Below are 20,179 nucleotides of genomic sequence, written 5' to 3' on the forward strand. Positions count from 1 at the left end.
CCCACCTTAGGTGTATGTGGCTGGCGCCTTAGCCGCTTGAGCCACAGGCGCCGAGCCATATTTATCTTCTAATAAAATTACTTCGAATCAAACTAAAACCATATGTGCTGTTTTTGATCGAACTACGGTAAGCTTAAACTAAGCTATTTCAGTTCTAAGTTATAAAATACCTTTAGGTTTACATACTTTCCTCTTACCTATCTGTGGTAAGCAGAGTCAGGCTATGAACATCTTGCTTTTCATTTGCTTGTTTATGCAGCTCATCAATATAATCTATAAGTTTCTTTTCAGCTTGTTCAGCTTTCCATCTCTTTTCTCTCTCTTGGTCTAGCTGTTCAACAAGACACTGAAAGAAAATAACAAAATTATATGAATTTGGAAAAGTTATTGAACTTCTCACTGCCTCAATTGTCTCATTTATAATACAGGAATATTAGTACCTCTTTAAAGAGCTATGGTGAGGATTAAACAAATTAATGGAAGTAAAGCTGTCAGAACAGTGCTTGGTAAATAAAAAACCTCAATAAATGTTACCTGCTATTATTGTCATAATGATAATTATTATTTAATCAATATTAAAGTCTCCATAATGGAAACCAGTAGCCTGAATGGTATGCAATATTTTGAAAGGTAATTCTATTACCAAAAGAACAGTGCACAGTACAATCAAAAGAATAACCATAACTTCAACAAATAAGGGCAAGTTAATGAAAAATATAAAATAACGAATCAACACGCTTCAATGTAAGTTTCTCAATATAAGAACTGTTAAAGCAAATAGAAGAAGAATTTTTATTTTACTTTATTTTTAGAGATAGGGTTTCACTATGTCACCTAGGCTGGTCTTGAACTCCTGGTATGAAGTGAGCCTCCCACTTTAGCCTACCCAAGGGCTGGGATTACAGGTCTGAGCCACTGCACCCAGCCTGAAGAATTTTTAAATTCTCTAACACTGCTTACCTGCCATCAATGAGTCTAACATTCAATTTTAGGAGAGTCCATGAAAATCTTGAAATTATATATAACATTTTTTGAGTGTATATAAAAGTATATTTCTTTGAGGAAAAGACCTCTAGATTTCCTTGATATTTAAAAGGGTCTAACACCCCCCAAAAGGTAGGAATCACCACTTCAAGAAATAAAAATTTGGGGTGGCGCCTGTGGGTCAATGAGAAGGGTGCCAGCCCCATATGTCGAGGGTGGCAGGTTCAAAACCTGGCCCCAGCCAAACTGCAACAAAAGATAGCCGGGCATTGTGGTGGGTGCCTATAATCCCAGCTACTTGGGAGGCTGAGGCAAGAGAATCACCAAAGCCCAAGAGCTGGAGGTTGCTGTGAGCTGTGATGCTACCCTACTGAGGGCAACAAAGTGAGACTCTGTCTCTAATTTAAAAAAAAAAAAAGAAAGAAAGAAAAATTTGGAATATTAGAACTGTTTCGGCTCGGCACCTGTGGCTCAAGTGGCTAAGGCGCCAGCCACGTACACCCAAGGTGGTGGGTTCGAATCCAGCCCGGGTCCGCCAAACAACAATGATGGCTGCAACCAAAAAATAGCCAGGCGTTGTAGTGGGCGCCTGTGGTCCCAGCTACTTGGGAGGCTGAGGCAGGAGACTCGCTTGAGCCCAGGAGGCTGCTGTGAGCTGAGATGCCACGGTACTCTACCCAGGGGGACAGCTTGAGGCTCTGTCTCAAAAAAAAAAAAAAAAGAACTGTCTCTCCCTCCACAAGCATGTTAACAAATGAATTTACTTAAAGCTGATCTTAAATAAATGTGCAATTTCTATTCCTTTAAAAACATTACAAAAACAATAATCTGAAATTTAGGAAGGGACTGTCATCACTCCAATAAAATTAGAAACAATAATTTGTACTCATGAGAACATATGTAATTTTGGGGGGACTTTGTATTTAAAACTAGGATTATTCACATTCATTTTTTTCTTAATCTTATAAATCATACCCGGTAAGTATTGTCTTCTGAAGTACTTTGGTCTACTTTAATAATTTCAGTCTTTGGCTCTTCTGATTCTGGTATTATACAACAGTTTGCTAAAGATGATCTCACATATAAATCTTTGAAGTAAGGTTGCTTCATTTTACGATTACAACTATAAAGAAAAAAATACAAGAAATATGGGAAACCAGAAGCCTAAAAGGTGTACACATTTGAAAGAAAGTGTACTGCTTATACAACTTTTATCTAACATTAACATTTATAATCATATATGGAAAAAACTTTTACAAGAGGATATTTATTAAATAAAACAACAGAAACCTGGCAAACTGTTTCATACATTTTATAAAGGGTGTGCTTTGTTGATTAATTAATGAGTTCCTCAAGACTTCTGACAAAATAATGACTCTATAAATATTTAGCATTCAAAATACTCAGGTAGGGTAGAATTCTTGAGTATATCAGAATAATTTAAAAAGTACTCTAAGTATTCAAGACTATGATAAATGAGACCCAAGAACTTGGAAAAGAGTAAATATAATTATCCTTTGGGAGTTAAAAGTTTAAAATCAACACATAATGGATCAAAATAAATAGATTTTATTACTAGGCAAAAGACCAAAAAGATTCCAGGATATTTGATGCCTCATAAGCAAATATATACTGAATGTATATATGTAAAAATAATTGAATAGCCATGGAAGAATTAAAACAACAAAAGAATAAATTTAAAAAAGGAAAGGAGAAATAGAGTCAAAAGTTGACTGTATCTATCCCAGAGTAAGTCATTGGTGATCTTAACTGTGAAAATATAGACATTAGACTCTTTTACTCTGATGGCATTAAACACAACTATCTTATTCACATCTGAGCCTAAGCTTAGTAAGTGCCGCCTGAGTAGGTCTTGGGTTCCATTCCCATCGAGATATGCCCACAGAGAGAAAAGGCTAGTTATGGAGACTCAGGTGTTTTAGTCTTATTTCCATTGTAAATGAATGTAGTAGAATTTTGGTTTTATATATTAATTTCACAAATTAGAGAGAGAGAGATCCTTTTATATAAATTCAGATGAATGGACTGACCATATTAGGGCCACAAAGACTAAAAAGTCAAATTAGTATTTCCTCAGTAAAGGAAAAAATATTACCATGAAATAACTAACTTTAAGGAATAAGCCAGCCATATTAACTTATATGCCTTATTTGAATTTTTAAAACTAAAATAAGTACCTTGCAAAAGCAGGGTTGCAGTTTTTACCGTGGTGCTTAATAGTTTGAATAGTTTTGGTATAATATGGGATTTTTGATCTTCGAGGAACTTTTCTACTACACTCTTTTCTGTTTCCATAGTCACTGTCAGAAGTTATATCTGTGTCTCTTTTTGGTCTTACATCTTTCTCAGGAATATTTCCTATTGAATTAGAAGTCTAGAATAAAAAAACAAAGTTTGTTAAAAGTCAACTGGGTATAAAAAGATTAAAATGGGAAATTTCATAAATATTATGATTCTTTATAAGATTAAGGATTTATAAATTAGAAATGTTTGAAATTAATGATGGGGAATTTAGCTTCTGGTATTAATCAAGCAAGCTTTTTCCAGGTGCCAGGTTGACTCTTCTGCAGGTAACAATTATAAACTGGAAAACATACAAACCAAACCAAACTAAACCTACTTGAAGGCCAAGTGAATACAAGTAGATTATACTAGAGGAGAGCTGACACTTGGAAAAATGGACCAGAAGGGGTTGTTTCTCTTTTAAGCTCAAGAATATATCACGATCAGTAGTACCATGTAGGAATTCTAAACCTCAGGCAGGAAAAACCACAGACTTTGGGGCCTGAAGAACCAGAGGGCAATAGGGGTAGTAGGTTCAGCCTGTAAGTAGCCTGGTAAAGGAAAAGAAATAAACTGAAATTTAAATTAGTGCCCAAGTGACAAATTTATAGTTTGAGTTAAAACAAAAATGTGAATATTCTTGGAGAAGTAAACCAGAATCTAGAGTCACTCAAACATAACATTTGAAAAGGATGCATTCCAAAATTATTGACTATAAAAGAACCAAGAAAATGAACTATTCTGAAGAGAAAAAGAGATCAGTGAACATCAAATCTGAAATGACTGTCTGAATAAGCAAGAAAGAACTTTAAAACGGTGATCATAACTATGTTCAATAAGATAATCAGAAAATATACCTGTTGGAAATAAGAAAAAAAGGAAACTCAGCTAAGAAATAGAAAGTATATACAAATGGAAATTCTAGAACAGAAAAATACAATGTCTGAAGTAAAAATTGATGGATTAACAGTAGAAATGAGGCAATAAAAAGTAAATAAACTTGGCCGGGCACAGTGGCTCACTCCTGTAATCCCAACACTTGGGGGGGCTGAAGTGGGTGGACTGCCCAAGCTCACAGGTTCAAGACCAGCCTGAGCCAGAGTGAGACCCCTACCTCTAAAATGAAAAAAAAAGCCGGTGCTGTGGTGGGTGCGTATAGTCTCAGCTACTTGGGAGGATAAGGCAAGCAAATTGCTTGAGCCCAAGAGTTTGAGGTTGCTGTGAGCTATGATGCCACAGCACTCTACTAAGGGTGACAAAGTGAGACTCTATCTCAAAAACAAACAAAAAAAAAGGTAAATGAACTTGAAGATAGTGGAAATTACTAATATGAAAAATACAGATAATTAAAAGATAAACATGTACAGAGCCTTGGGGAATTGTGGGACAATATCAAAAAGTCTAAGTGGAATGTGAAAGAAGAGAACAGGGCAGAAAAATATTTGAAGAAATTATGACCATAAAATTTCCAAATTACACATAGACATAAATTTACAGATTCAAAAAGCTCAGAGAAACTGCAAGCAGGATAAATATGAAGAAATCATCCCTAGGTACGATGCAGCCAAAATGCTAAAAACGAAAAGCAAATTCTTTAAAGCAGCAAAGAAAAATGGAATGTTACATACAAGAAATCAAGGATTTGAATTAACGCTAACTTTGCACTCAAAATTACAGAGGATAGGAGATGGCAATGAAAAAAAAATGTGTTGATATAGAATTCTACATCCAGCAAAAATATTTTTCAAGAATGAAAGTGAAGGCTCAGTGCCTGTAGCTCAGTGGCTAGGGCGCCAGCCACATACACTGGAGCTGGAGGGTTCAAATCCAGCCCAGGCCTACCAAACAACAATGACAACAACAACCAAAAAAAAAAGAACAGCTGGACATTGTGGCAGGCGCCTGTAGTCCCAGCTACTTGGGAGGCTGAGGCAAGAGAATCGCTTAAGTCCAAGAGTTTGAAGTTGCTGTGAGCTGTGATTCTACCGAGGTTGCTGTGACACAGCACTCTACCGAGGATGACATAGTGAGACTCTGTCTCAAAAAAAAAGAATGAAAGTGAAATAAAGAGACACTGCTGTCTATAAATTATAAGATTTGCTAAAGAAAGTCCAGGCTCGAAGTCTTAGCTGAAGGAAAATAACACCAGATGGAAACTTGAACTCTCGGGAAGAAATAAGGGCACTGTGTATGATTTCTATTTGAGTAAAGACAAACAATGTTTAGGTATTATCCCTCTTAGAATATTTCCTCTTCAAAGCAAATATTAAAACATCGTTTTGTGAGGTTTATAATACATCTAAATACAATATATAACAAAGTAAAACAAATCTAAGATTTCTACATTTTATATGAAGTAATAATTCAGTTCTGACAATTAAGTTTGTGAACTAATCCTAGAAAAAGTGCCACATAACTCATTGCTGAATATCACTACAGTCATCTTTCAAGTTCTCTCCTGGAAAGATAAGTACTCACGCCAGCATGTATCTGCTCTTCAAAGCAATTTTGGAACTCTTTTTGGAATGGCCATAAAAGTTGTTGTAGTTATTAGCCTTGATGTCCTGAATGTCATTAAAATGTCTTCCTTTTAGGCCAGGTGCAGTGGCTCATGTCTATAATCCTGGCACTCTGGGAGGCCAAGGCAGGTGGGATTGCTTGAGCTTAGAAGTTCCAGGCCAGTTTCATCAAGAGCGAGACCCTGTCTCTACTAAAAATAGAAAAACTGAAGCAAGATGATCATTTGAGCCCAAGAGGTTGAAGATGCTGTTTAGCTATAATGCCACAGCATTCTACTCAGGGTCTCAAAAAAAAAAAAAAAAAGACTTATTGTCAGTATTTCCCTTATCTTTGAGTAATGAAAAAAGATCTGAGGGGCCAGATCAGGTGAGTAGGGAGGGTATGCCAACACAGTTGTTAATTTACTGGCTAAAAACTCCCTAAACAGATAGTGCTGTGTGAGGTGGTGATAGTGTTGTTGAGCTAGGAGTTGCTGGCCAAGAATTTCAGCTAAGATTTTTGTAACTATTTCTCTATCGATGTTTACATGGTCTACACTGCTTCTCACAATCAGCTGATGATTTAGATGCATAATTTAATGAATTTTTGTAATAATGTTTTCATTAGTTCTGTTTGTTATTGGCTTCTCTGATCTCTCTTCATCATTGATGATTTCTTCCCCTCAGAAAAAAGTTTAATACATTTGTATACTGCCATTTTCTTTACAGCATTATCCCCCTTGGACTAATACATTCCTGATTTCACTTCTAATCAAGCTATAATTCAAGCTCTGACATTCTAGTGACAGCACACAAAAACATGCAACAACAATGAACGCCACTCAGCAAAACCACCATATGTAGACATGAACACAATTGTAAGACACTGATATACCAAGGTTATGAAACCAAATGGAGTTGTTTGTAACAGTGCTGCCAACATAAGCACACAGTGGCAAGTTTATGAACTTAATTGCCAGACCTCATATGATGAAATAAGTATAAAATAGATATATGATGAAGTTAAAATGTTAATAAATCTAGTTAGTTGGTAAATATATTGGTATGCACGATGAAATCCTTTCAAATTTACTGAAGAATGAAAATGTTCATAATAAAATGTCCAGATAGAATTAAAATTAAAGGCAAAACAGCTTTTCAGAGATTGTAATTATTTATAAAGTCCCATGATTAAGAAAAACAAATGTCCTTATTATAGTGCAGGACATATTCCATGTTATAATGACTTTACTTACAAATTCATACTTTTGAAATAAAATTATTTGAGTACATATACAGCTTAAACAAAATTCAAATCACATATTTACTCTTTATACCAAGCAAGACAGCAAACAAAAAGATTCTTCTTGAATATTTTTAATATGTAGAGCAGGGAATCACATTTCTTTCCTTATAGACAGACTCCTCTTCTTGGCTAACAAAGTAGAAAGAACTGTCACCATAGCAGAATAAGAAGAATGACATAGTGGAAAGAATGTGATTGGCTATAAGGAGCTTTGGGTTTGAAGCTCAACTCTTTCTCTTAATAAAAATATCTTTTTTAAATTTTGAGACAGAATCTTACTATGTCACCCTTGGTAGAGTGCCATGGGGTCATGGCTCACAGCAACCTCAAACTCTTGGCCTTAAGCAATTCTCTTGCCTCAGCCTCCCAAGTAGCTGGGACTACAAGTGCCCACCACAATGTCCAGCTATTTTTTTTTCTTTTTTCCAGTTCCTAATTCCCTTTTTATTTTTATATTAAGTCATAGCTGTGTATAATAATGCAATCATGGGGTACAATATGCTGGTTTTATATACAATTTGAAATATTTTCATCAAATGGTTTGGCTATTTTTTCTGTTGTAGTTGTCATTGTTGTTTGGCAGGCCCAGGCTGGGTTTGAACCTGCCACTCCCAGTGTATGTGGCTGGTGCCCTAGACGCTGAGATATAGGTGCTTAGCCTAAAAATATTCTTATATAAGTTATTTAAACTCCTGAGTTTCTTTTCCATAACAAGGACAATAATACCTTCTTCTTTATCTACCTGATTGCGTTGTCATGAAAATGAATTGAGAATAGCTGAATAGCAAAAAAAAAGTTCACTTTGAATTTAAATTAAGCTTAAATGTAAGTTTTGACATTGGCAGAAGAGTCGGCCATTAAAAAATGAAAAATGGCCGGGCGTGGTGGCTCACGCCTGTTGTCCCAGCACTGTGGGAGGCCGAGGCGGGTGGATCACCTGTGCTCAGAGGTTCGAGACCAGCTAAAGACCCCCCTGAGCCAGTTGAGCCAGAGTGAAACCCCGTCTCTACAACAACATCAGGACACCGAGCCGGACCTTGTGATCCCAACTACCCGGGGGGGGGGTGGGCAAGAAAACACTACAGGAGGAAGAAGTAATAATAAAAAAAAAAAAAAGATGAAAAATGACACCAAGGAAATGGAGCTGTCCAAAAGTTCAGCCATATGTATCAATGATGTCAAAGAATATGTATGCCAGAATTCTTGTCCCACTTCTATCACTATCTATGTATGTAGCCCAGATCAAAATCTCTAGTGATTTCTGACACACAGAATCCTCAGATCCTTATCCACTCTTACACACCTCTTATTTATCCAACATTGGTAATATTAGAAATATGACAGTAGTTCAAGATTAAAAACCCCATGTGGCATAGCCATTCCATAAACATTTTTCACTCTCCCCCTCCCTATTTTGAGAAAAGAAATTTGAGTATTAAAATTCACTCAAAAATTTCTACATCTAACTAACATTTGACTAATAGCCTCTATGACCTATACCATAATCTTTCTATCCTTAACCTAGGTAGAAGGCAAACAAAGTAATAATAAATTGCAATCAGAAAGGTGTTGCCAGGAAAACAACTATTGTTGTGGACCAGAGCAAAAATGCTGGAGCAAGGTGTTAGAGAACTGTAGCAGTAAATTCTAGAAATGTAATTCACTCAGTTCACAGAGAATCAGTAGCAGGGTGGAAAAGGATTAACAATTCTAATGGGGTGTAGTCTGCTGAAAACTGAAATGGAAGCAGGAACTACGTAAATTAACTTGCCATTCAGCTGTAAGTTCTAGAAGCGGTTTTGACTATTAAACAACTGAAGAGATAGTACAAGCCAAAAGTAACTCAAGTATCCTTTATGTTAACAAACATTTGAGTCCAAATAGTTATCGGCTTGCTTAAGGTTGAAATAAAAGGTGGGTGGGGTGGAAGCAATATGAAGTACTATAGAATAAGACAAAGAGATTATAGAGATTACATAATGAAAATGTAAAGAAAGACAACAAGGAAACAAATGAAAAATGTATGTTACCTTTTTCTACCACTACTACTGTAATAAAATCCTATTTCTGTAAAAGAAAACAAAAATGCACATATTGATGCATTCAATATAGATTGTTTCTGGTTGGTTAGCTTATACATAATTTTTATTTTACATGTTTTAACTCTTTTTTTCTTCAATAAACATATATTATTTTAGAAAAGTAGGAAAAATAGTTACTTCATCGAGAAGCTGTAAAAATCGATCATCTAGATTCTGAAGTTTCTTATCACTCTGAAAATCAGTTTCATGATTAACTTTTTCTGGCTCAGAAGATGGACACCCAGATATAAAAGATGGCATATCAGTATCTGCTGGTGAACTTGCAAACTGCTCCAAATGAGCTAACTCACTGTCAGGTGCTGTTACCACTGGCATATTATCAATGATCTATGACACAGAAACAAACCAAAATCCTTTTAATTTCCATTCACTTATTAATTAAAATTTGGTATCTTTTATATTAGGAAAAAAATCAATACTATACCTCGTCTTCACTTATATTTTGGGGAGAATCAGAAGAAACTAAATTATCCAAAAGACCTTCTAAGCACTGTAGGTGTGATGAATTTATTTCTGCCATATTTACTGGTTCACCAAATATGTTCTTACAATCTAGGATTCTAAGTTGTGGCAAAGTCTGGAGAATAACTGCTCTGTACCCTTGAAAACATTCAAAATGAAAATTTAAACATTAAAGGAAAAGGTTATTTCTAGAACAAACTAAACTTATCAGCTACTAGATACATCACATGAATGATATAATTAGTTCAAGAAAACACCAATAAACTTGTAACAAATGCTACTTATTCAACTCTTCAGCATCCAATAATTAAATTAAAATAACAACAACAACAACAACACTCTCTCCACTCCTCCCAAATAACCTTCCTAATCAAAGTCTAAAAGTTAACTTTAAAAATTTAAAGTTATGGCTGGCCACCATGGCACTGTAATCCTAGCACTCTGGGAGGCTGAGGCGGGTGGACTGTCTGAGCTCAGGGGCTTGAGACCAGCCTGAGCAAGAGTGTAACCCCATCTCTAAAAATAGCTGAGTGTTATGGCAGGCACCTGTAGTCCCAGCTACTGGAGAGGCGGAGGCAAGAGAACTGCTTGAGACTAAGAGTCTGAGGTTGCTGAGAGATATGATACCACGACAGTCTACCAAGGGCAACAAAGTGAGGGTCTGTCTCCAAAAAAAAAATATTAAAGTTATAAATGCATGAAACAAGTACAATTGTGTAAGCTAACCAAGTACAATTGGTTAGCTAAATAGAAGTATAATTGTGTAAGCTAATCTTTTATTTTTAATATGAATAGTATAAACATAAATATTGCAAATAATCACAAAGCAGGATGATGTGAATAATGATCAAAGTGCCCGAATTTCCCTAATGAGGTGTCAAGCATTAGTACAACATTTTCCTTTAAATTACATATAACTAATATTAAGACAGGTTATTTACCAAGTAGTAAAGAATATGTTTTTCTGGTTTGAGTTGGTGTTTGGATATTACAAAAAAAGAAATGTGTTTATTTTCCCTAAGAGTAATTAAATATGTGAAATCTGACAAATTAATAGTACATTGGTATTTAAGGTAAAAAAAACACTTTAATTTTTCTTAAATGTAATTTTAAAACTAAATATTTCAGCTCTCAGTGGGTGGGGTGCCAGCCACATACACGGGAGCTGGCGGGTTGGAACCCTGCTGAGGCCTGCCAAACAGCAGTGACAATTACAACAAAAAAATAGCTGCGTGTTATTGTGGGCACCTGTAGTCTCTTGCCTCAGCTACTTGGGAGGCTGATGCAAGAGAACTGCTTAAGCCCAAAAGAATTTGAGGTTGCTCTGTCACCATCGGCACTCCACTGAGGGTGACATAGTGAGACTCTCGTCTCAAAAAAAAAAAAAAAAAAAAAATACAAAAAACCCCCAAAAACCCACAAACACCTAAATACTTCTCAGAAAGACCAATGGACCAATGGAGTGGTTAGAAGAACTCCAAAAAGAAGGAAAGAAGTCTGGCAAATTAGTATTAGGAATTTTCAAAGATAAGTTATTTTAGGAATAAGTTTTCTCTCAATTCTGGAGGGAGGGTTACCACATTATCTAATTTAGAAAAGAAAGTGAAAATAACAATTCAAATTGTAGAAACTAGAGGTTGAGACAAATTTGTTAGGAAAAAAAATCTAGCCAAAGGGTTAGCAAAGAAAAGAAAAATAAGAAATTTAGAAATAAAGTTTTCTTCTAAGAAAAAGGTTTCCCCAGAAATCTCACACCTGTCCTGATCTTAAGAAACTAATTCTTGACTATTATTTTCTCCTGTGAAATAAAATTATCAAAACAAGTTTTTATATTGTGAAAAGCCTTTTTTCTAGCTGCATGTGAATAACAAAATTGAACTTCTGTAATGAACCCGAACCCAAGCAGATTTTTTTCCCCTTCCTACTGTAGGCTATTTAAGTTCCTGGGATGTTCCATGCACATCTTTAAATGCATATTCATATTCTACACATTTCTCTCTTACAGTATAAGCAATATAAGATATGCAAATTCTAAAAACAGCCTAGTCTGCTTTACCTTTGCTTATGTGATTGATTCTAAATTAGATCAAAGAGCATTTCAGCAGCATCATCTATATATACAGGGTGGACATAAAGTTGATATGCAATTTAAAATACTTTAACATAGTAAATTGTAACATGAACTTTAAGGACACCCTGTGTTAACCTGAAGCTTTAAAAAAATCAATAATATAATAAATTCAAACAGTATAAAATTCAAAAGATATACAGTATGTTTTCCCAACATTACTTGATCTTGGTACCCAGTTCCCTTTCCTGCAGTTAGTCAATAATATTAGTTTTTTGATATATTTTTCTAGATGTTTTCACTCTATGCTACGCTTTTGACAGAAATGGTAGCCTATGACATGTACTACTTTTCAATTTGCTTTTCTTTCTCTTAATATATCTTGAAGATGTCCATTAGTAAAAATAGTCTATTTTTTTATGGTTGCATATGTTATATTAGAATATATATCATAATGATCTAATTTTGAGGTGTTTACTTACCAAATATAAAACTATTTAAATAGGAGAACTACTGATCTGTTCATCCTGTGTTCTTTGAAAAGCAATTTAGTTTCTCTTAATAAATTGTTTCCCCAAAACATAATACAACATTACAAAGTTTAAGACTTAAATCAAAGGAGGTTATAAACACCAATTTCAGAAAATAAAGCAGCTTTTAACTGTTACAAAAAGTACTAATTGTTCATACCTGGTAGATGACAGACAGGATTGGCCTCTCCATCTTTTTCCAAAATGAGATTGGTCAAAAAGTGCAATCCTACCATACACTGAAGTAAGTGATGAATACTATCTATACAATTACTATGTAGGTCTATGTATTTAAGTTTATGCTTAATTCCATGAAGGGGGATCAACCCTGTAATAAGGAAAAAAATTTTTAGATGCCACTGCAGTAGTCTTTTTGATAGCTAACTAAAAATAATTGTTACATAAGTGATACTGTAAGAGGTCAAAGAGTAACATTAATAAGAGCCTGCTGTTATTAATAACAGATACATCTAATGAATATAGTAACGGTAAAGGTAATTATTATTCTGAAGAAACACAGGCTTAGCATTTCTTTGAGGTCGTAGCCCTGAGGTTTCCTATGCTCTGACTTTCTACAAGACAAAACAAATTGAAAGAACCTTCCCACTCAATGCACGTACTTATCTGAGAACAAGCTTGAAGCAGTGCCTTTAGGCTCTCTCAACACATCATTTTTGATTAGCAGACATAAACAGAACGCTGTAGTCCAATTCAACTTTGTTGGTTTGAATATAAAATAAATACAAATAGCACTCATTTAATTTAGTTCTCTGGGAATATTTCCTGTCTGAGCTTATTTGAGCATTTGGTAGCAGATGCTACTGGTGTCTGGCCCACAAAGACTTCAGCTGCAGCTGCTGTGGACAAGGCCTTTGTACACTGCACTGGACTCCCATTCCCAACCACATCAAATCAACTCTCCACTCAGTGGCCAAAATGATCTTTAAAAACAAACCTTTCTTACATGGCAAACTTGATACTGCCTTAGTCTTGGCATGTTCTTATCATCTAAGTTGCTACCATTTACTGATGTATTTATGAATTTATAAATCATCATTCTAATAAGTATAGAACTTACAGGGTTGCCTTTTATTTTCATCATAATCTTTATCGTTTTCTGATATTAAGTTACTAAAATCCACCCATTTTAGGTGTAGAATTTGATGCATTTTAAAAAATATATGGAGTTGTAACTACCACTGCAATTGAAATACAGAACATTTCCATTACCAAAAGGTTCTCTCATATAATAAATAAATATTTTCTCCCCATCTCCAGCTGCTAGTAACCAATAATTTTTGATTTCTGCTTCTCTATCTTTGTCTTTGTCAGAATGTCATAACTGGAATCATATAGAGTAGCCTTTTGAGTCTGGCTTCTTTGTTTTAGCATAATTCTCTTTAGATGTATCTGTGTTGCTGCATGTGCCATTGTTCATTCCTTATTTCCAAGTAGTATTCCATTGTATGGATGTAGTGCAATTTCTTTATCCAGTTGTTGGACATACAGGTTGATTCCAATTTTTCAGAGGTTATGAGTTATCATAAACGTGGTCATATAAAACGCAACAATATTAACACATCACATGAATATACACATACAGGTCTTTGTGAGGACATGTTTTAATATGTCTGAATAAATACCCAGGAATAGGATTGCATGATTATATTTAAGTTTGCCATTATAAGAAACTGTACCATTTTAAATTTTACTGGCAACTTATGTAAGTTTTAGTTGTTCCACAATCTTACCAGCACTTTGCCAGCTTTAAAATGTTTTAGCTATTTTAGGTGTGAAGTGGTCTTAATTTGCATTTCCTTAATCACTAAGAATGATTAACATATTTTTCATGTGCTTATTTGTCATTTGTATATTTTCTTGGTAAGGTGTCTGCTCAAATCTGTGCTTACTTTGGGGGAGGGGTTGATATGATCTTATTTGTTTACTTGTTCTTCTTACCCACTATAATGTAAGCCCTGTGATTTTCTGTTTATTGTTGTTATTTGCTCATCATTATAGAACAACATTTGGTAGAGTGATCTTTCATAAATATTTGCTGAGATAATGAACTACCTTATCCAATAGTCACATTTTTTAGATAAGAAAACCTCATCCAAAAAGTAAAATATCTTGCTCAACATTACACAGCAATGACAGGACTAAGGGTGAAACTCCTCTCATGCTTTCATGTCTTTGGAGTAACAAAAGTTTTAAAAAATTAAAATATACGGCTCGGCGCCTATAGCTCAACCGGCTAAGGCGCCAGCCACGTACACCTAAGGTGGCGGGTTCGAATCCCCAGCCTGGACCCGCCAAACAACAATGACGGCTGCAACCAAAAAATAGCCGGGCGTTGTGGCAGGCGCCTGTGGTCCCAGCTACTTGGGAGGCGGAGGCAGGAGACTCGCTTGAGCCCAGGAGTTGGAGGTTGCTATGAGCTGTAATGCCATGGCACTCTACCCAGGGGGACAGCTTGAGGCTCTGTCTCAAAAAAAAAAAAAAAAAAAAAAAATATATATATATAGTTGCTACTTCAGTTTAAAGCAGGCATCCTCAAACTATAGCCTGCAGGCCACATGCGGCCCACTGAGGACTATCCTGTTTAGCAGCTGACTCGTCCGGGAGCCCACAGTCTGGCCCTCCAACGGTCTGAGGGACAGTGAACTGGCCACCTGTTTAAAAAGTTTGAGGACCCCTAGTTTAAAGGTACAGACTAGGTCTTTGTATTTTTGGTAGGCTAAGCAGCTGGCATAGGGTAGTATTTTTCTAGTATGGGAGAGAAACAACTTAACAAATGAATAAAACTATTCTGAATATTGATAAAGATTATAAAGATAATTAGAGGAATTTGGCTAGTTTGAACAGAATTCTAATAGTCACAAAATGTTGCTAAATTTATCAATTCTATCACCTTAATCAATTAAAAACAGTTAAATCTTCTTAGCTATACCAAAGACAGAAAAAATAACTTTATTTGTTCCTTAATTTTTAAACAGCCTTTGAAATGTCACATAACTTACTGTTGAACACAGTAGCCTCTAACTATATGTGGCTTTTTATACTTAAAATGTAATTAAAATTAAATAAAATTATAAATTCAGTCCTTAAGTTGCACTAGCCACACTTCAGGTGCTCAACAGCCATACTGAGCTACTGCCTGGCATACCAGTCAGCACAAATGTAAAACATTTATTTTCACCACTGTAGAAAGTACTATTGAAACTACTCCACTCTATGTAACAGCACATTGATTAATTATATAAGATTAAAACATTTTCCCTTAAATGGGTCTTTCTCACCCAAGTTTTTCCTACTGTTTTTACTCAGCTGTGGCTTTGGCACCAAAAAAATAAAACTATGACTGAAGCACACTCTCTAGTTAAACAGTCAGAAAGTATAGGTTACTATTCAGAGATTTCCAACATGCTGAGCTAACTCATCACATGTGACAAACATTCAGCATTACAGCAAACACAAGCATATGTACTTACCGCTAAGATCATTTATGTTGTTATAAGATAAATTTAGTTTAGTCAGATTTATTAGTTCTTCAAGTCCTAAAATAAAAGAAAATAAAGTCTTTGTAGGATTTAAAGACTTAGAGAGATATAGCATTACAATATTATTTCAGACTATTTTGAAGCAAATCTAGTCTCATAATAGTGAAGTCAATTTTATTGGTATTTTGAAAAAAATATTTAGTTTATTGAAAAATTGAGATTTTTCCAGAAGACATTTTCTTTTCTTTTTTTTTTTTTTTTTTTTTTTGCAGTTTTTGGCTGGGCTAGGTTTGAACCTGCCACCTCCGATATATGAGGCCAGTGCCCTACTCCTTGAACCACAAGCACCGCCCCTGGAAGACATTGTCTATAATGAGATCTAGGGTCAGTTTTCAAAAGTTTATTCTAATACTTATTCCAGTCTTTTGGGAAGAAAAATGGACTTAAATCATCTTCTTTATGCTAAGTATTATATGAAAGTCACTTACAAACCTTCTATTCTTGTGATCAAATTGCAGGACAAATTTAAAGTGCGTAGTTTCGTCAGCGTGCATAGCCCTTCAATTTGACTTATTTGATTAGATGACAGATCTAAATGTTGTAAATTCCAAATATGATCAATGGCTTTGATCTTGGAGATGTTATTGCAATGAAGATTGATGGCATGAAGGGCTGAATCTAAAGATAATTCTGATATGCTACAAAATAACATAGATATTATAAAAAACAAGTAAAAAACTGATTTTAAAAGCATGGTAGAATAAAATTAACCAAACAGCATGTAGATAATAAATGTACCCTATTCATTTCAGAATGAAATCCTTATTTATGGTTGCTTTGAAATTGTCTCATACTAAAACAGTGCTTCTTACCACACAAACCAGTATTCTGGACCATTTATGCCAAAAAGAAACCATTCTGGCTGCAGGTATTTCTAGCTTCTATTTGCAAAATCATCAGCATAGAGTGAATAGCAGTATTGCATAGCAGTTAATAATTGTAAAGACTCTAGAATACTAATACCCCAACTAAAATCTGTACCACTTTTTTTGCTGTGCTACCTGAGCAAATAACATTTCTAAGCCTCAGTTTCCGTATCTTATTTAATTCTTTTTTTTTTTTTTTTGAGACAGAGCCTCAAGCTGTCCCCCTGGGTAGAGTGCCGTGGCATTACAGCTCACAGCAACCTCCAACTCCTGGGCTCAAGCGAGTCTCCTGCCTCCACCTCCCAAGTAGCTGGGACCACAGGCGCCCGCCACAACGCCCGGCTATTTTTTGGTTGCAGCCGTCATTGTTGTTTGGCGGTCCGGGCTGGGGATTCGAACCCGCCAACTTAGGTGTACGTGGCTGGCGCCTTAGCCGGTTGAGCTATAGGCGCCTAGCCCTTATTTAATTCTTAAAAATAACTCTAAGCAGTAGGTTATCAGAAGAAAACTCAAGTTTATGGAAATTAAATAACTTCCCCAAATTCTTGCAGTTATTATGTTAACAGAACCCAAGTATAAGGCCAGATCTTATGCTGGAGCTTGTAACTTTATCTTCTTCACTGTCTGCCTGGCTATTTAATCCACATTGTAGCTGATTTTTCAAAGAAAGCCCTGCTTATTGCTATTTCTAGTGAAAAACTTCCTGACTTTCCTTGTTGAAAGTTAGAATGCACCTCCTCTACATAGAACTAATTTCTTTACTCCCTCAGTTACTATCTATAAATTCAAGCCTCTCCTCAAGGTAGTAGCTTCAGGAACACATAGTGTAGATGTGCTGGATGAAGCTACAGTCAGGAACAGGGAAACCCAATGTTTAGGTGTGTTGGATGGAGCCACAGTCAGGAATAGGGACACACAATTTTTAGGTTCTGTAGCAGCTATATCTAAGCATGGGAAACATAACCATATCAGTGGGGAATTATTTGCAAATTTCATACCAGCCAACCTCTAAAAGTGAAACACTGAAGCATTTCCTAATTATCTAGCTTCTGTCCTTTACTAAGCTTACTTAGTGCCAGACTTATTTATGCTATCAACACATGCTCTTAATGATAACCACTTATTTTCTGACATGTGTCACTTTCTGGAAATAAATATAGTGCAGATAATGTAGGATAGTACAAATAGCAGTGATTAGACGTAAACAGCTTTGAATCTGAACTTAATCAGTCACCAACTGCAAGCAGCGGGGCAAATTATTTAGATTTGGGGTCTCAGATTCATAACTTGTAAATGGAGAAAAATTACTACCTTGCAGAATTGCTGTGATTAGTGATAATGTATATTATACACATTCGGTAAACGGCAGCAATTATTAAATATAAATAATCCTCTGAAAAACATTTTCTTGGGTTCATATGGCAAATTTCAGATCAGAATCCAGAACAAGATTACTTATCAGTAGCAAGGTTAGCACAGAAGGGGGCACTCTACAAAGGAACAGCATGTGCAAAGGCACAGAGAACCTGACTACGAAACTGTCTGTAGTTCAACACAGTTAATCTCAGAGCATTAATGGGAGAAATGGTAGGAGTCGACTAAAGAGACAGAAAAGACAGGCAGAGAACAATCAGAAATTCAGAACAAATAATCTCATGTGCCATTCACAAGTTCGGGCTGCTTAAGACAGGAAAACGGCAAACTAAATATTTAGTTATTTATGCTATATTTAGTTGTTCATGCTATATTTAGTACTTTCAAAAACTATATGAACACATGCATTGTAGTGCTATATAAAAAACATTAGAATGGGGGGAAGAAAACTAATGAGGAGCAGTGAATGCTTTTTTCAGGGTAGGAGAAGCAGAGGAGAGACGAAAGAACACGAAATCAACAATTAAAGGAATTGGACACAGTGGCCAAATAAAGTTGATTTTACTGCCAAAATGGAGGCGGGGGGACAAACAAGAAAATAATAACCAGTTAAGAAAGAAAAAACAGCAAAAGCAAGAGTGGTCAGGGATGGAGAGGGGGGCAGTTTCAATGTTAAGCAGAGCCGTGGGAAACGCCAGGCAGCAGACGAGGGCGGGAAGGAACGCAGGGCTTATTCAATCTGGCACCTGGACAGAGCACTTTTGGTGGCGCACGGCGGCCCAAAGCCAGACTGTGTTCGTGTACGGTCCTGGCTGGCAAAGCAGGGATGCCCCTCCGCTCCGCTGAGGCCGCCCGCCGCCCACAGTCCCAGGCTTGTGGGTGCGCGGGCCGCTCCGGACTGCGGAGCGCCCTTTACCTCCGCAGGCCTTTGTCCATGAAGCATACATCTGCGCAGCTGCTGACGCCGTCCTCATTTTCAACTTCTGCCTCCACCGCCGCCTCCATGGCACTTAACTGGCGACGGGGAGTAAGATCTTAACAGGCGTCCAGCGCTGGGTCCGACAGACTGGAACACGCCTCCCAGGAGCGAGGCATGTCCGTCCGAAGGGGCAGGGCGGGGCGACGATTCTCCTCCAACCGACAGCCGGGAACTTTCCCGCCCGGACCCTGCCGCAAAGCTTGATCGTCACCAAGGCCTTGCCCTCTTTTACGGCATCTGCTGTGCTACTCTCGAGGCTTGCCGGAAAGCGAAGCTCCTTTCGGGGCGTAGCGGATTTGAGTCGCGAAGGGGTGTATCTTACTTCTATATGATTTTTTCCGTAATAGATGAGTGACTTCTGAAGCCGGTTTCATTATCTTACATAAGTGTAAATTGTTCCCTCATCGGCCATTGCACTTCCTGTTGATTCATCTGTGGGATGCCTTAACTGTATGCCATCCTTTTCCCTGTGGGAGGAAGATTAAGATGAAGTCCATTATTGTTCCTGGAAGCATTCACAATCCAATGGAAGAGACAAAGAATTGCTGTACAGCTTGACGAACGCAACGAAATAGCACAGGAACATCTAAGCCAACTGTAGAGTGTGGGTAGTGGGGAAATTTTCCAAAAGATAGTGATGGACAACTGAGTAGTCCTACTAGATTAAGGGTATTTGGGGGGCAGGAACGGCGTTACGGGTGGGAAAACAACACTTGTATAAGGTTAAAGAACTGCTGGCTAGATTGCTCCCTACGTCGTGGTAATATTAAAAAATGGAGACGCAAGGTACGCTAGTCCTCCTTATTTGATAGGATTGCAAGACATTCTAGCCTACCCACCCGCCTGCCCCATAGATGCCTGAAACTGCGGATCTACTGAACTCTGTATGAACTTTGTTCTTTCCTTCTAACATACCTATGATAAAGTTTAACTTATAAATTAGGCACAGTAACAGACTAACAATAACTAATAAAATAGAACAATTAGGACAATTTACTGTAATAAAAATTAAACGAATGTGATGTTTCTCTTAATATCTTATTGTAGGGTATTTACACACACACCCCTTTTTTTATTCGTTTTGAGACAAGGTCTCACTGTCACCCTGGTGGGAGTGCAGTGGCATCGTCCTCATAGCTCACTGCA

The 20,179-nt window shown here is 36.5% G+C and overlaps 1 protein-coding gene across 2 annotated transcripts in view; it reads right to left on the reverse strand.

Moving 5' to 3' along the window:
• Positions 1 to 19,242, reverse strand: part of LRRCC1 (leucine rich repeat and coiled-coil centrosomal protein 1) — a 40,538-nt gene extending 21,296 nt beyond the window's left edge. The window contains exons 1-9 of one of the 2 annotated variants that reach the window (XM_003782514.2): positions 18,971 to 19,242; positions 16,247 to 16,452; positions 15,746 to 15,811; positions 12,415 to 12,582; positions 9,619 to 9,794; positions 9,312 to 9,521; positions 3,183 to 3,379; positions 1,960 to 2,107; positions 198 to 346 (exon numbers count right to left, since the gene is read on the reverse strand). In XM_003782514.2, coding sequence (XP_003782562.1) covers positions 198 to 346; positions 1,960 to 2,107; positions 3,183 to 3,379; positions 9,312 to 9,521; positions 9,619 to 9,794; positions 12,415 to 12,582; positions 15,746 to 15,811; positions 16,247 to 16,452; positions 18,971 to 19,059 — 1,409 coding nt within the window. In that variant the 5' untranslated portion in view covers positions 19,060 to 19,242. The remainder of the gene's footprint in view (positions 1 to 197; positions 347 to 1,959; positions 2,108 to 3,182; positions 3,380 to 9,311; positions 9,522 to 9,618; positions 9,795 to 12,414; positions 12,583 to 15,745; positions 15,812 to 16,246; positions 16,453 to 18,970) is intronic. The other variant, XM_023518053.1, reaches the window with a different exon arrangement.
• Between the last annotated feature and the right edge of the window lie 937 nt (positions 19,243 to 20,179).

This window comes from Otolemur garnettii, unplaced genomic scaffold (genome assembly GCF_000181295.1).
Source record: "Otolemur garnettii isolate 467f Iridium unplaced genomic scaffold, OtoGar3 scaffold00004, whole genome shotgun sequence".
Lineage (NCBI taxonomy): Eukaryota > Metazoa > Chordata > Mammalia > Primates > Galagidae > Otolemur > Otolemur garnettii.